The sequence below is a fragment of the Arvicola amphibius genome, chromosome 8 (assembly GCF_903992535.2).
Source record: "Arvicola amphibius chromosome 8, mArvAmp1.2, whole genome shotgun sequence".
NCBI lineage: Eukaryota > Metazoa > Chordata > Mammalia > Rodentia > Cricetidae > Arvicola > Arvicola amphibius.
The window spans coordinates 51,278,819-51,293,404 of record NC_052054.1 but is presented as its reverse complement, the minus strand read 5'-3'; the positions used below and the strand labels follow the sequence as shown (position 1 = coordinate 51,293,404).

Here is a 14,586-nt window from a genome sequence, read left to right as displayed (position 1 = left end):
TTTCTCCCTCATGTTCTCGCTCCTTCTGCTCCTCATCAGGAAGGTCTTAATTCCCCAGTAAAAAGACACAGTCTAACAGACTGGATTAGAAAACAGGATCTATCTTTTGCTGCTTCAAAGAAACACACCTCACCAATAAAGACAGACATCACCTTCTGTGGTGATATTTTATTTGTGCCTGAGAATCGGAGTGTGGAGCAAGCCACTAGTTAGCCATAGTGGCCAGGAAGACACACACACCTCACAGCACTCGGGAGGCAGAGGCAGATGGATCTCTGTTAGTTCAAGGCCACCTTAGACTACACTAAACTGATCCAGTCTCAAAGAGAAACTGAGCCAGGCAGTGATGGTTCACATCTTTATTCCCAGTACTTGAGAGTCACATGCCTTTAATTCCAATGCTATGAAAGTGGAGATGGGAATGGCTATGGCTGGGGGGAGAGAAGAATATAAGGCATATGGAAACAGGAGCACATTCAGTCTAAGGATTCATAGACAGGATTGCCCTTTTGGTCTGAGGATTCAGTAGAGACAAGAATAAATGGATGGCTGCTCTGCTTCTCTGATCTTTCAGATTTCATCCCATAATATTTGACTCTGGGCTTTTATTATTAAGACCAATTAGAAATCATGCTACAACCTCAGCAGGAAAATGGTAGGAAAAAATATTGTAAACAAATAGAACTAAGACAGGAGTAGGTATTTTAGTATCTGATAAAATGAGACTTCAAACCAAAATTAGTTGGAATATATAAGAAGGGACACTTCATACTCATTAAAGGAAAAAAAACGACCAGCAGAATATTATACTCCTAAACACAGGGATATTTAATGTCATAAAGAAAATATTGGTAAAAATCAATAACCTCAACATAGTGATAGTGGGTGATTTTTAACACCCTCCTCTCACCAACATACAGGTCATCTGGAAATAAAATAAGCAGAGAACCCTGAGTTAATGATATAGAAAACCAAATGATCTAAAAGATATCTATAATGTTTTCCACCCAATCACTAAAGAATACACATTATTAGCAGAACACAAAACAAATTTCAATAAATATCTGACCTACATTTTATCTGACCACAAGAGAAGTATAGTGGATTACCAACAACAATAGAAACAACAGAAAACACAAGTGGATGACAGCAGACTACTGGATAACAACTGGGTAAAGATAAAACTAAGTAGGAAATTTTAAAATTCCTAGAAATGAATGAAAATGAAAATACAACATTTCAAAATCTATGAGACACAGTAAAGGAAAGTTTACAGTACTAAGTGCCTACCCTCAACCCCAATCAACTCTTTCTCCATTTCTGTTTAGGAAAGGGCAGATCTCCCAGGAGTATCAACAAAACATGGCATATCAAGTTGCAGTAAGACTAAGCACTCCCCCCATGTATTATGATGAGGCTAGGCAATCCAGTATGGAAGTAGGGTCCCAAAAGCCAGTAAAAGAGTCAGAGACAGCCCCTGTTTCCACTGTTAGGAGCCCCACATGAGGACCAAGCTACACAACTGTAACATATATTCAGAGTGTCTAGGTAGGTCCCATGCAGGTTTCCTGGTTGTCAATTCAGTCAATTTGAGAGATCTTTAATTAATAAATTAATGATACTCCTAAAGGCCTTGGAAAAACTAAAACAAAAAACACCTCCCAAGAATAGACAGGCAGAAATAATCAAATAAGGGTTGAAATTGATGAAATTAATAAAAATATAAAGATCAATAAAATGAAGTTAATTCTTTAAAAGATTAATAAGATTGCGGTAGAACAAACCTCTTATACACTATAAAGATTTGTCACTTGAGTTGGTTTAATAAAATGTTGACTGGCCACGTAGGAAGTATAGGCTGGACAACCAAATTAAGGATGATGGAAATAAGGGTGGAGTCAGGAATGCAGGCCAGGTGCAGAGAGACAAGATGGATATGCCATACTGAGCAAGGGTATCACCATGTGGCAGAACGTAAATAATGAAAATGGATTACCTTAAAATGCAAGCCTGATAATAATAAGCCAGAGCATTGATCAAGCATTTATAAGTAATAGTAAGCTTCTGTGAGGTAAAATTTGGGAAGTGGCTGCTGGGTATTTGGCACCAAGTGACTCTGAGACAGAAAACTTCCATCTACAATTGATAAACCTTTAGTTAAATTAACCAAAGAGAGATGATCCAAACCAATAAAACTGAGGATGTAAATAAAGACATTACAATAGGTATTAAAGAAATTCAGAGAATCATAAAGACTTGAGAATTACTTTGTAATCTATGTTCCAGTAAACTAGAGAATCTAAAAGAAATAGATGAATTTCTAGATATAGATGGCCTACCAAAGCTAAATCAAGATTAACTAAACAATTTAAATAGACCTATGAAATACAATTGAGATAAAAGTAGTAGTTAAAAATCTCCCAACTAAAAATAACCCCAGGGCCAGATGGATTCAGCAGAGAATTCTACCACACCTTCCAAGAAGAACACAAATATACTTCAAATTATTTCACAAAAAAATGAGGGAACATTCCCAAATACTTTTCACAAAGCTGAGATCAACCTGTTAGAAAAACTATACAAAAGACCATTAAAAAAAGAAAATTATATGCCAGTATCTCTGATTGAGAAGGCCACAAAAGTTCTCAATAAAATACCAGCAAACCAAACTGAAAAAACACATCCAAAATACTGTCCACCATGATCAAGCAGGTTTCATCCCAGAGATACTAATGTATCAGTAAGCTGAATCCGTCACATAAATATATGACAGGACAGAAACCATATGATCATCTCATTAGATGCAGAAAAGCTGCTGATGAAATCCAACATCCCTTCATGATAAAAGTCCTGGAGAATCAAAGAAGGCAGGAGAAATATCTCAACATCTTGCTAAATGAAGAAAAACTCAAAAGAATTTCAAATAAAATCAGGAAGAGACAAAAATGTCTACCATCTTCATTCCTTTTCAAGTTTTTGCTACAGCAATAGACAAGTCAAGGAGATAAAAGGGATACAAATAGGCAAGGAAGAAGTCAAAGTACCCTTACTTTCAGATGCTGTGATTCTATGTATATAAGACCCAAGAAACTCCAACAAAAACCTCACACAGCTGCTATGCAGTCAGCAAAGTAGCAGAATATAAAAATGAACACACAAAAATCAGTTGCCTTCCTATATAGAAACAACAAACATGCTGATTAAGAAATTAGGTAAATAATTCCATTCAAAATAGCATAAAATACATATATACATGTGTGTGTGTGTGTGTGTGTGTGTGTGTGTATCTTGAGGCTTGAGAGATATCTCGATGGTTAAGAGCACTTGATGTTCTTGCAGTAAACCTGAGTAAAGCAAAGTGGGATGTGGCTTAGTGGTAGAATGCTGGTCTAGGATGTACAGTGTACAGACTTCTGGATTCAATTTTCAGACACGCATACATATATGGGAGCAGGGGGGAGAGGAGGGAACAGCACATGCATGCATATGCACAAACACACAAATACACACACACACACACACACACACACACACACACACAGTATAAGCCAATAAACTGTATGTGCCAGTCCTGACATACATACATCCAACAATTCTAGAAGTAATTTTTGAAATGAAAATGCTTTCTCCACTGTCAAAGTTAAGGTGGCTCTATGCAAGCTATTTCTCTACCGAAGTACCACAGTATCACTGTCGAAGTTAAGGAAACTATATGTGAGCTGTTTCAAATGTGGACTTTCTCCTGGGCTTCATATTGCTATCCTTTTACAAAGAAGCTAATAGGCAGCCAAGCCTATCTCAACCTTCTTTATATGACTTTTTTCTTAGTGATTCTTAGGACCTAAGGAGAACTATTCACTCTGAAAATCTGGCTGCATATGAGAGATTTTATATTATTCTAAGTCAGTGAGAAGATGAAAAGAGTATAATATCATTAAAACTTGAGGTGATTATTAGCTAGTATAATAATTTATAAATAAAAGAATTATTTTGGTCTTTGAAGGGGAGTAATGAACTAGGTTCACAGCATTATTAATCTCTACGCGTTTAAATAAATGTAGTATGTAGTATATGTTGTCACTATAAAGTATTTTCTTTCTAAAAGGGGTTTTGTTGCATCTAAACTGTTTCACATAAGGATATTAACAGTTGGAGAGCCTAAAATAATTTTTAAAACTATTAGTGAATATAACATTGTATAGTAGAACTCTGCACACAGCATCCTTACTTGATAAAGATTACAAATGATTAATTTTTCAGTAGCTACCAATGATGACACCAACTGAGTTCTTTGCTGATTTGGGGTGTGTTTACAAGGTTTGACTTACAAAGACTAATTCTAATATATTCTAGTACATTGTGTACTGAACATATACTTGAATATTAAGAGAGTATGCTCTAGGGAGGATTTGAACTTTCTTTAACTAGATCTAAATATTAGTATATTAGTACCACCTTATCACATTACATATATGAGAATGTTTTAGTCCCAGGATATCCTAACTGGATTGAATGTCTTAAGAGTGTCCAAGTTCTTCACCTGTGTTCCAACTTAAGGGTAAATCTACTGGTGAGTCAACCTTATTCTGGAATTTCCACCTGCCAGGTAGACCTGGACTTGGGTTTCTCTTACAACAGTATGATTGACTCAAAGAAGATTCTAAATTTCCCACGGTAAACAAAGTTAAAGTCATCCTTACCACATTACCTCTTTTGGTTTGCACTTTTTATTATTTGCATATTCTTTAGTGTATTTACTATTGTTCGAATATTGCCCAACATTTGAATGATTTGCATATTTTTTAGTGTATTTGCTATTGTTTGAATATTGCCCAACATTTGAATGATTTTTTTTTAAGAGAGACTGTCCTCAAACTATAGCCCATTAAGATTTGGGAATAGTAGAAGAAATTAAGCCAAAGGAGGAGAACAGTTGGTAAACTTAGAGACAAAAATGCTGACCCCTGAGTGAAGAACTATGGGAATAAAAGAAGAAAATACGGCCATCAGAAAGAACATGTTAACCAAAAGAAAAATGTCCATTTCATTTTGTTCTAAAAGTAATAGAAAGGAAGAGATAACACAATAGATAAAGTGTTTATCTACACAAGAGTATATGAACCAATGTGCATACACATGCGTGCATCCTCCCTCTTTCCTTCTCTCTTTCCCTCTCCTTCTTTTATAAGCTAGACACTGAACCTAAAAATTCTATTCCAAGGTATATATGCTCAAAAGAAAAAAAATTGTACAGAAGTGTCAAAATAGCATTGTTAACAAGAATCAGAAAAGGAAAGACTTCCAAATGACCATCAACTGATGAAAACAAAAAATGCAGGTTATAAACACAACAGATTATTACTGTGTCACTAATAGGAATGAAGGACTAATACAAAACACATGGATAACCTTAAGAATATTATAGTAAGTATAAAAATTATGTTTCAACATATTGTACAAATCTACTAATACTAAATATACAAGATAGATTATACAGGAAACAGAAAGTTTATTATTGATTACTTAGCAGTGGTAGGCCTGGGAAGCTTGCAGATTAGAGTCCTAAAGTATAAAAAGTTTCCTTCAAGGTGATTAAAATATTTAAATCTTTTGCAATGCCTCATAGCTCCAAATAGGTGAAAAATTTCAAGTTGTCTCCTTAGGAGTAGGTGAATTTTATAGCATGTGAATATTTCAGTAAACTATTGTCTTTTGTACTACTTTAAAGATGGATTTATTTTTATGTATATTGCCTGCAAGTATTTCTATTTGTCACTTGTGTGCTTGGTGCTTGAAAATAACATTGAATCCCTTGGACTAGAATTAAACATAGCTCTGAGTCATCATGTGGATGCTGGGAATCAAACTGGGATTCTCTGGGAGAGCAGCCAGTGCTCTTACCTACTGAACCATCAATCTAGCGCCAGAAAAGGTCTTCTCAAAAGTTTTATTTTTCTTCATTACCCACTCAGCATTAACTTCTCAATATATACTATTTTGTAAGTCATTGATTACATAGCACCTGTTTCAAAGCCTTAATCTGAACTTGAAAATTAACCTTACCTTTCCTTCTTGCTTTTCGGAACTTGACAGCAGCCAGATTTATTAAATTCATCCCATAAAGATTGTAGTCAATGAAGAGCTGTAGGAGGTAGGGAATATGCGCTTCATGAGGCTGATAAAATTTATTCATTATGGCTCCACTTTGCAAAAGTTCACATATCCTAGATGAAAAAAATAAAGTTATAGAATTATGTTCTTTAAAATATCAAATGAAGCAATGACTATCTACATACAGAAACAAAAAATACACAAAATTTTCATTTCAATATTTCCAGAAATTTGTATTTAATTTGAAGTTAAAAGTTTAAATCAAAGTTTTAAAGAAAAGAAAATGAAATTTTCTCAATTAAAAAAAAAACAATTCATGGATTAAAAGGAGAAAAAATTTTAAACCAATTTTTAAAACTTACAGAAATACACACTGGGCATATCAGTGACTGTTTGCAATCCCAGCACATGGCAAGCTGAAGCAGGAGGATATGTTTGTGGCCAGTCTAGACAAGACTCTGTCTCAAATCTACCAAGATGGAGCTGGTTGTACCAGCCCTTCCAAAAGTAACTAAAAGTCAGAAAGTTCTTTTTTTCCCATTTTTTTAAAGAAAAATTTTAGTACTCACAACAAGTAACTTACAACTACCTGTAACTTCAGTTCCCGGCAATCAAACACCCTCTTCTGCCCTCCTCAGGTAGCCTATGCTCACGGTGCACACACAAACGCGCGCGCACACACATACAGACACACACACAGACACACACTATAAATAAATTTGAAGGATTATAACACTGTGATAACTTATTTTTAAAAAGAAAAAAATGACTGATATTTACTTTCTTACCACTGGGTATGTAAAAGATAATAAGAACCCCAAGAAGTGTTCTTTTGTACTCCATGGTTACAAGAAAAGTGAACAGAGGAGAACTGATACAAAAGTCCTTTCTTGGCAGAATTCTGTACAATTATTTTAGTGCTTAATAGAAGTTATTTTGTATAAGGTCAGGGGTGTGCTGTACAAAAACTATTTTACTTATATATAGAAGAAAATAACTATTGGGATTAGGGCAATCTATCTATCTATCTATCTATCTATCTATCTATCTATCTATCTATCTATCTATCCATCATCTATCTAAAATTTGGTAAGGTGCTCAATCAGTTTAATTCAAAGCAAACTTCAAGTCTTTGGTTCTCGCATCTCTTACAGTTCCTTAATTCACTGTAGATAAAGAATCATTCAACTTATCTCTTACCAAATGACTAACTTTTGGAACTCAGTAATATTAACTGAGAAGCTCTCCTGAATAAGAACATTAAGTATTAATCCAAGAGGTCATTTATATTTTGTTGTCATGTACATTTAAAAACCTTGTGAACTTACAATGAAATATGTGTTTGTTTCATTCCTGCTTTTCAATAACATGGGTTCTAGAATAACTGGGAAAATAAGTTAGATGCAGAGTAGACTAATAAAGGCAAAACAAAAACAAAAAATTCAAATATGAAGCAGCTAGTAAGGAACCAACAAGAAGCCTGCTCATTGTAGTCTTTCACAAGTCTTAAATTACTTTGAAATCAAAGGGCTATCTCCTTTTCAGTTTTGAACATATTGACTGGTCAACAGGGCACCGACATTACAGCACACAGTTGTCATCTCTCCTTACAAAATTCAACAAACACTACATCCGAGACAGAAAGTAGTAGACAGGAGCAATAAAAGGACCCTACCTTTAAAATATCCTTCCACAAACCTAAGCAATGGGACTCTTTCTACTCATACGTGTAGACATTTTATGTTCTTAACTGTAACGGTGTTAAAATTACACAGCCTTCTATCTTTTTCTTGTTCTCACTAAAACATTTAAGTCATGGTCATTGATATTTTGGTCTCATTTATCTCTGTACCTTTTCACCATTGCAGGGTTGTAAAGATAGATCTTCATAAAGTGTCCTTTCCTTCTCTGATAACCATAAAAGGCCTGAAATAAAAGAAAAACATTTAAAAATATTTCTGCAATTCAGAAATGGAACTTATCGTCCTAATTAGGTTCAGTTGGCCTAATTCAATCTTTAATAGTTATTTAATATTATGAAAACACATTTAAAAGTACCCCCCAAACCTTCAACTAAACCTGTTAGAGATTTTCATATAAAAACACCAAAGCATTTTTGAAAAAAAAAATTTTTTAAAGAAATGCTTTGACAAAATAGGAACAAAAAAGAAAAGCAAACCATTTCTAACTTACACTTAATCATCACAACTCTAGAAAAGTTGCTCATTAGTGTGGTGGTTTGTTGAATGAGAATGTACAAAGCATATCACATTGTAGCTGGGCCCAGTCTAAGGGAACTACTTTCTGCTGGCAGTATACTCCCACAGGCCACTGCAGTCTACAGAAACTTGCGATATTGCTAGTGTTGATTGTTAACTGAAAAAGCTGAATACATCCATACAAACTTGTCTCACTAGGATCACGAATCAGCATGCCACATCCAATCAAAATAATAGGAAAGTCTCCTAACTACTAAGACACCACACAAAATGGCCACAGGGAACTAACTCAGCAGCTGCACAACATATCAGCATAAGAAGCATGAAAAGAAAAACTGTAGTATAGGCTTCCAAAGGAACATAGTAATCATCTAATAGAGTACAAAGGAAATGAATTAACTAGTTGGCAAAAACCCTCTCAAGAGAATGAATTTTTCCAAAGACCTTGTACAATATTAAGTAATAACAGACAAATAAACTTAGGAAGATAACTCAAGGTATAACTGTTGAAAATCAGTAAGTAAAGGTACGGGAGAATTAATACTAAAAATTTAAATTATTGAAGAGATATACACTGGAAACACTAAAAAAATATCCTGAAGGTAAAAATAAATGAATGAAGTTAAGTATCTAGTTTGTTGAGAATTTCAACAGTAGAAAGTTGGCATCTAGAAGAAAGAATTTCTGGGCCTGAGGATAGGTCTTTTGCAATACAATAATCTAGCCAGGTTTCAAAAAGTCAAAAGATGTTGACATTAACTGAATTCCATTAAGCAGGTCATATTAATTTTATGAGATTTCAGAACGTAAGGGGAAAAGCATAAGAAAAATCTAGCAAACAAAATAAGTGATAAAATGTTATAATTGGCCAGGCAATTGTTGAGGTAAGGGCAAGAGGTTCAGGAGTTCACAGTAGAGCCAGCTACATGATACTGTTATTCACATCCAGAAAGTTCATAGGAATTCTCAAGTATTTTATTTCAAAAACATCTCTCTAAGGAATATTAAAATCACTTCTCAAAACTCAAAGAAGGTTAAAAAATACTCGAAGTATAAACAGTTAAAACAAGCAGTATTAAGTCACTGGGATTAAAAGCAGAAGTTCCAGAAAGAAAACATTATACTACAGGGGAGAAAGACGACCTGTGATCTGAGTTCTCGGGTGGGGTAGAAACCCTGCCAAACATGAATATTGTACCCAGCAAGAGCTAGACTTGGGTGCAGTTGGCAAGGTACTTGTATGGCAAGTGTAAAGCCTTGTGTTCTGTCCCTAGCACCACACAGCAGACACACGATGGGAAAAGGTACTGTAAAAAGAAAACAGAATGCAATAGAGCTGCCAGAGGAAAACTATGACAAATAAGGACTGTGAGTCTTCCGTAGTCTCTCCAACAAAACCAAAAATACTGCAGAAAGTAAAAATACTGGGGCTGGGCAGATGGTTCAATGGTTAAGAATATGTACTGATTTTTGCAGAGTTTGGTTTCAATTGCCTGAAACTCCAGCTCCAGGAGAATTCAAAGCCTCTGCAGGCACCCACACATGAGTACATGTGTGTATACACACACGATTAAAAAATAAATCTTCCAAAAATATGTTGCAGGAAAACGAAAACTACCATAGCCACCAAGTCTACTGTCAGACATGAAGGAGAATTTGTGTGTGTATACTTGTGTATAGGTGCGGTGCATGTACGTGCTCTTGAGATCTAGGAGGACATCTGGTGTTCTGTTCTATCACACGTTTCCTTAAGACAGGATCTCTTACTGTGGTAGTTTGAATAAGAATGGACCCCTGATGGAGGACTCTCATTGGTTAATAAAGAAACTGCCTCGGCTTTTTGATAGGGCAGGATTTAGGTGGGTGGAGTAGACAGAACAGGATGCTGGGAGTGAGGCAGATGCCTCGGGCAATCGTCATGCCTCTCTTCTCTGGGTCAGACGCGATGGAGCCAGCCGCCAGGTCAGACATGTTGAATCTTTCCTGGTAAGACACCACTTGTGGTACTACATACATTATTAGATATGGGTTAATCAAGGTGTGAGAATTAGACAATAAGAGGCTGGAACTAATGAGCCAGGCAGTGTATAAATGAATACAATTTGTGTGTTGTTATTTCAGGTGTAAAGCTAGCCGTGCAGGACCGGGTCAGGACAAAAAGCAGGCCTGCTTGCCTCATCACTACAGCCCCCATAGGTCCACAAAGTTGAATACTTAATCATCATAGAGTGGCACTATATCAAAGGACTAAAAGGAATAGGAGGCGTGGCCTTGGTGGAGGAAGTGTGTCACTGGGGGTGGGCACTGAAGTTCCAAAAGCCCATGCCAGGCCCAGCATATTTCTTTCTCTCTCTCTCTCTCTCTCTCTCCCTCTCTCTCTCTCCTCTCCTCTCTCCTCTCTCCTCTCTCTCTCTCTCTCTCCTCTCCTCTCTCTCCTCTCCTCTCTCTCTCTCTCTCCCTCCCCTCCCTCCCTCTCTCTCTCATCTCTCTCTCTCCTCTCTCTCTCTCTCTCTCTCCCCTCCCCCCCCCCTAATGACCGGGCTGTAGCTCTGCAGCTACTGCTCTAGTGCCTGCCTTCATGCTGTCATGCTCCATGCCAGGATGATAATGGACCAAGCCTCTGAAACTATAAGGCAAGTCCCCAACTAAATGTTTTTCTCTTAGATGAGCTGCCTTGGTCATGGTGTCTCTTCACAGCAATAGAATAGTAACTAAGACATTTACTGAAACTTGCAACCAGGCTGTCAGCCAGCAAGTCTCAGAAATCTCCCTCTTTGCCCCACAAAACAATGGAGCTATAAGCATACATATAGACATGCACACTGAGATCTTTATGTGGGTGCTGAGACCCAAACTCAGGTCCTCATGCTTGGACAGCAAACATTCTTACTTAGTTAACTATTTACCCAGCCCAAGAAATGCTTAACAAAGCAAAAACTGAAGGACACCAGAGGGGACAATGCCTTCCACTTCAGAAGCCTTAGAGTAACAAAGCCTTCAGTGACTGCCAAGCAACCCCTCCTTTCAAGTTAGAGGGAAAGCCCAAGAAGCCCAAAAATAACATAGTCTATTGCCATTACTCATGCACGGTGTCCTTTAACAGCACTTATAAGACCTCTTTACTCGGCTTTATTAATTTCACAAGTTTACTAGGGAGATGCAAATTATATATCATATATATGCACTCATATGTGTTATGTGTTATGATATAAACGTGTATGTCAACACATGACACATTTTAGTAGCTGATGTCTTTAGTATCTATACATAACAAATGAAGTCAGTGAAAACTGAACAGACCAGAATGAAGAGCTTGAATGGGACTGGTAAGATGGTTTCAGTGGTTAAGGGTTGTGTCTGCCAACAAACTTGAAGACTGAAGTTTAAATCCTGGGACCCACATGCTGGAAGGGTAACAAGTCCCATGAGTAGGCCCTCTGACCACCCCTCCCAACTGAATAACTAACTATTATGGGCTTAAGAATCCTATTTTGTTATCTCAGGATATGAGACTGAAGAAGAAAAAGAGATTCAGATCATAGTAAGGAGAAAAAATTTCAATGAAGAAGAAGAAGCAAGGCTTCATATAATTTTAGAAGGACCTAAAATAAAATTCTAATGCCTCTGATAACCGTGAATATTCAAAGATGCGTAATTAGGAGCTACGGAGCTGACTCAGTGGGTAAAGTGCTTGTCATTCAAAAGCGCAAGACTAGAGTTTCAAACTGCAGTAACACCTGGCATGTAAAGCCAGGTGCATGGCACAGGTGTCCTGCAATCTCACCTTCCCTACATGAGAAGGAAAGCAGAGGCCGAGATCCCGGGAAGCTCATGGGCCAGCACATGCAGCCTACTATAACAGAAGAAAAACACTACAGAGAAACCTTAGTCTCAAGCAAGGCAGAAGATGAAGACAACACCTGAGATATCCTCTGATTCATCTATATGCCACAGCACACAGGTCCCACACCCCCAGACACTGTGTACATACTCACAAAATAATAAGTTTTAAAATTTTAAAAAACAATTTCTCATATTCTGGGTCAGAGCTATCTGTATGATTATTGTTACCAAGTAATTTCTATTAAAATTTTAATTTTGGCTAGTTTCCAACATCTAAAATGTGCTTCATCTCATCCTTGTCTCTAACTTTAACCTTGCGATTATCACTCACAGTTCTTTTTCCCTTTCTATTTACACCACTTTGGGCTCTCTAATTTGATCCCTTGATTGTATCTGATCCTTCCTCATGTATCCCTTTGGCTAGCTATCCCCTCAGCCTGGAAAGCTCTGTTCCTGGCTTTTGTATAGATTCCTTCCATCTTCATCAGATCTCAGCTTAACTCACCCTCCCTCAGAACTGTATTCTCTGATCAACTCTGTCTTTCATCCGTTATTGTTAAGATTTATTAATTTTATGTGTATGTGAGTATACTACACATGTTGCCTGGTGGGCCATGAGGCCAGAACAAAAGTGTCAGAACTGAATGTCCTGAAACTAAAGTTATACATCTGGGAGCCACATGTTTCTACATGCTAGGAACTGACCCTGGTCCTTTGCAAGAAATGTTCTTAAGAATCCTATTTTGTTATCTCAGGATAGGAGACTGAGAAGAAAAAGAGATGCGATCATAGTAAGGAGAAAAAAATTTCAATGAAGGAAGAAGTTCACCATCCCACATAATATTCACACTGGGCGGTGGGTGGTGCACACACTTAATCCCCAGCACTTGGGAGGCAGAGGCAGTGTGATCTGAGTTTGAGTTTGAGGCCAGCCTGGTCTACAGTGCTGTTCCAGGACAGGCTTCAAAGCTACACAAAGAAACCCTGTCTTGAAAAAACCAAAAAAGGATGGATGGATGGATGGATGGATGGACGGACGGACGGACAGACAGATAGCACTCACTCCTTCTTCCTATGTGTAATGGCATGTATGCTCACAATATGTGCACATGTGTGTAGTACACGTGTGTGCAGTGCATGTAGAGGCCAGAGGTTGAAGTATGACGCTACTGCTTGGTGTAGGAGGTCCTTCTTTCTATGTGTTTGCTTGTATTGGTTAATTAATACAAAAAAAACTGCTTTGGGCCCTTGATAGGGCAGAACTAGGTAGGGCGGAGAAGACAGAAATGCATTTGGGGAGGAAGAAGCAGAGTGAGAGCTGCCTGCATGGAGCTGCCCAGAGTCAGACAATGCTGAATCTTTCCCGATAAGCCACTGCCACATGGCGATATACAAATTAACAGAAATGGGTTAAATCAGATGTGAGAGTTAGCCAATAAGAGGCTAAGCAAATGGGCCAAGCAGTGTTTAATTAATACAATTTCTGTGTGGTTATTTCAGTCCTAAAGCTAGCCAGGTGGCCCTCTCCCTTGCAACAATTGCTTCTAAATTTGCTGCTATTTCTATGAAGAAAAAGATAAAAGATGTATGGCACTGTGATCATTGGGTAGCAAAATTGCCATATCTGGAATTACTAAAAACCCAAGCACTGGGGAATACAGGGGAGGAAATTTTCTTGATTGCACCATTTGAAGAAGGAAGACCAACCCTACATGTATATAAAGGATGTGGGAAGAAGTTTTTTGCCTCTTGCCCTCAATCTCACTGGCAAGTTCTCTATCCTGCAGCTGAGGCCTTCCTTCAGCCCTACTTCTTCAGGATTCAGACACATACATTGAATGTCAGCAGACAATCCAGCACCACAGGCTGGACAATTATCGGATGGATTCTTGAACTTTTTGTTGGGAAAACAATCATTGTTGGACTAGCAGGGACCACAGCCTATAAGCCACTCTATAAATCCCCTTTAAAAGTGAATATATATTTTTATCAACTCTGTTCCCCTAGAAAACCTGACTAATATAGAAAGGATTCTCATTTTCTCTTACTGGTAATTTCCAACTTTCTCCTACTATTGTGGTATTTTATATATATGACAACAGCTCTTGGGACATAGGTCAACTTTACACCCAAATAATGGGAAGAAAACCTCTGCTAAAGTGGTCCATATTACCTTTGTTAACAATCTTTAGTGTTTTTGTTTTTCATTAGTCTCTTTATTTCATATACTTAGTAAGTAACTATTAAACCAAAATTATTTGGAAATCTGTGATTACTGGTTCATATATATTATTGCTATATATAAGACATTCCTATACATAGTCTTCTATTTCTCCTTAGCCATTGAAAGTCTCTGATAATGTTAGCTTGCTTAGTTGGGAAATATGTAAGAAAGATTTATCTACATGCAGGG

The 14,586-nt window shown here is 37.2% G+C and overlaps 1 protein-coding gene across 1 annotated transcript in view; it reads right to left on the bottom strand.

Moving 5' to 3' along the window:
- Rev3l (REV3 like, DNA directed polymerase zeta catalytic subunit) overlaps nt 1-14,586 on the bottom strand; it is a 142,474-nt gene that overhangs the window by 80,613 nt on the left and 47,275 nt on the right. Inside the window, 2 exon segments of the mRNA XM_038338930.2 lie at nt 6,064-6,224; nt 7,964-8,037. Coding sequence (XP_038194858.1) covers nt 6,064-6,224; nt 7,964-8,037 — 235 coding nt within the window.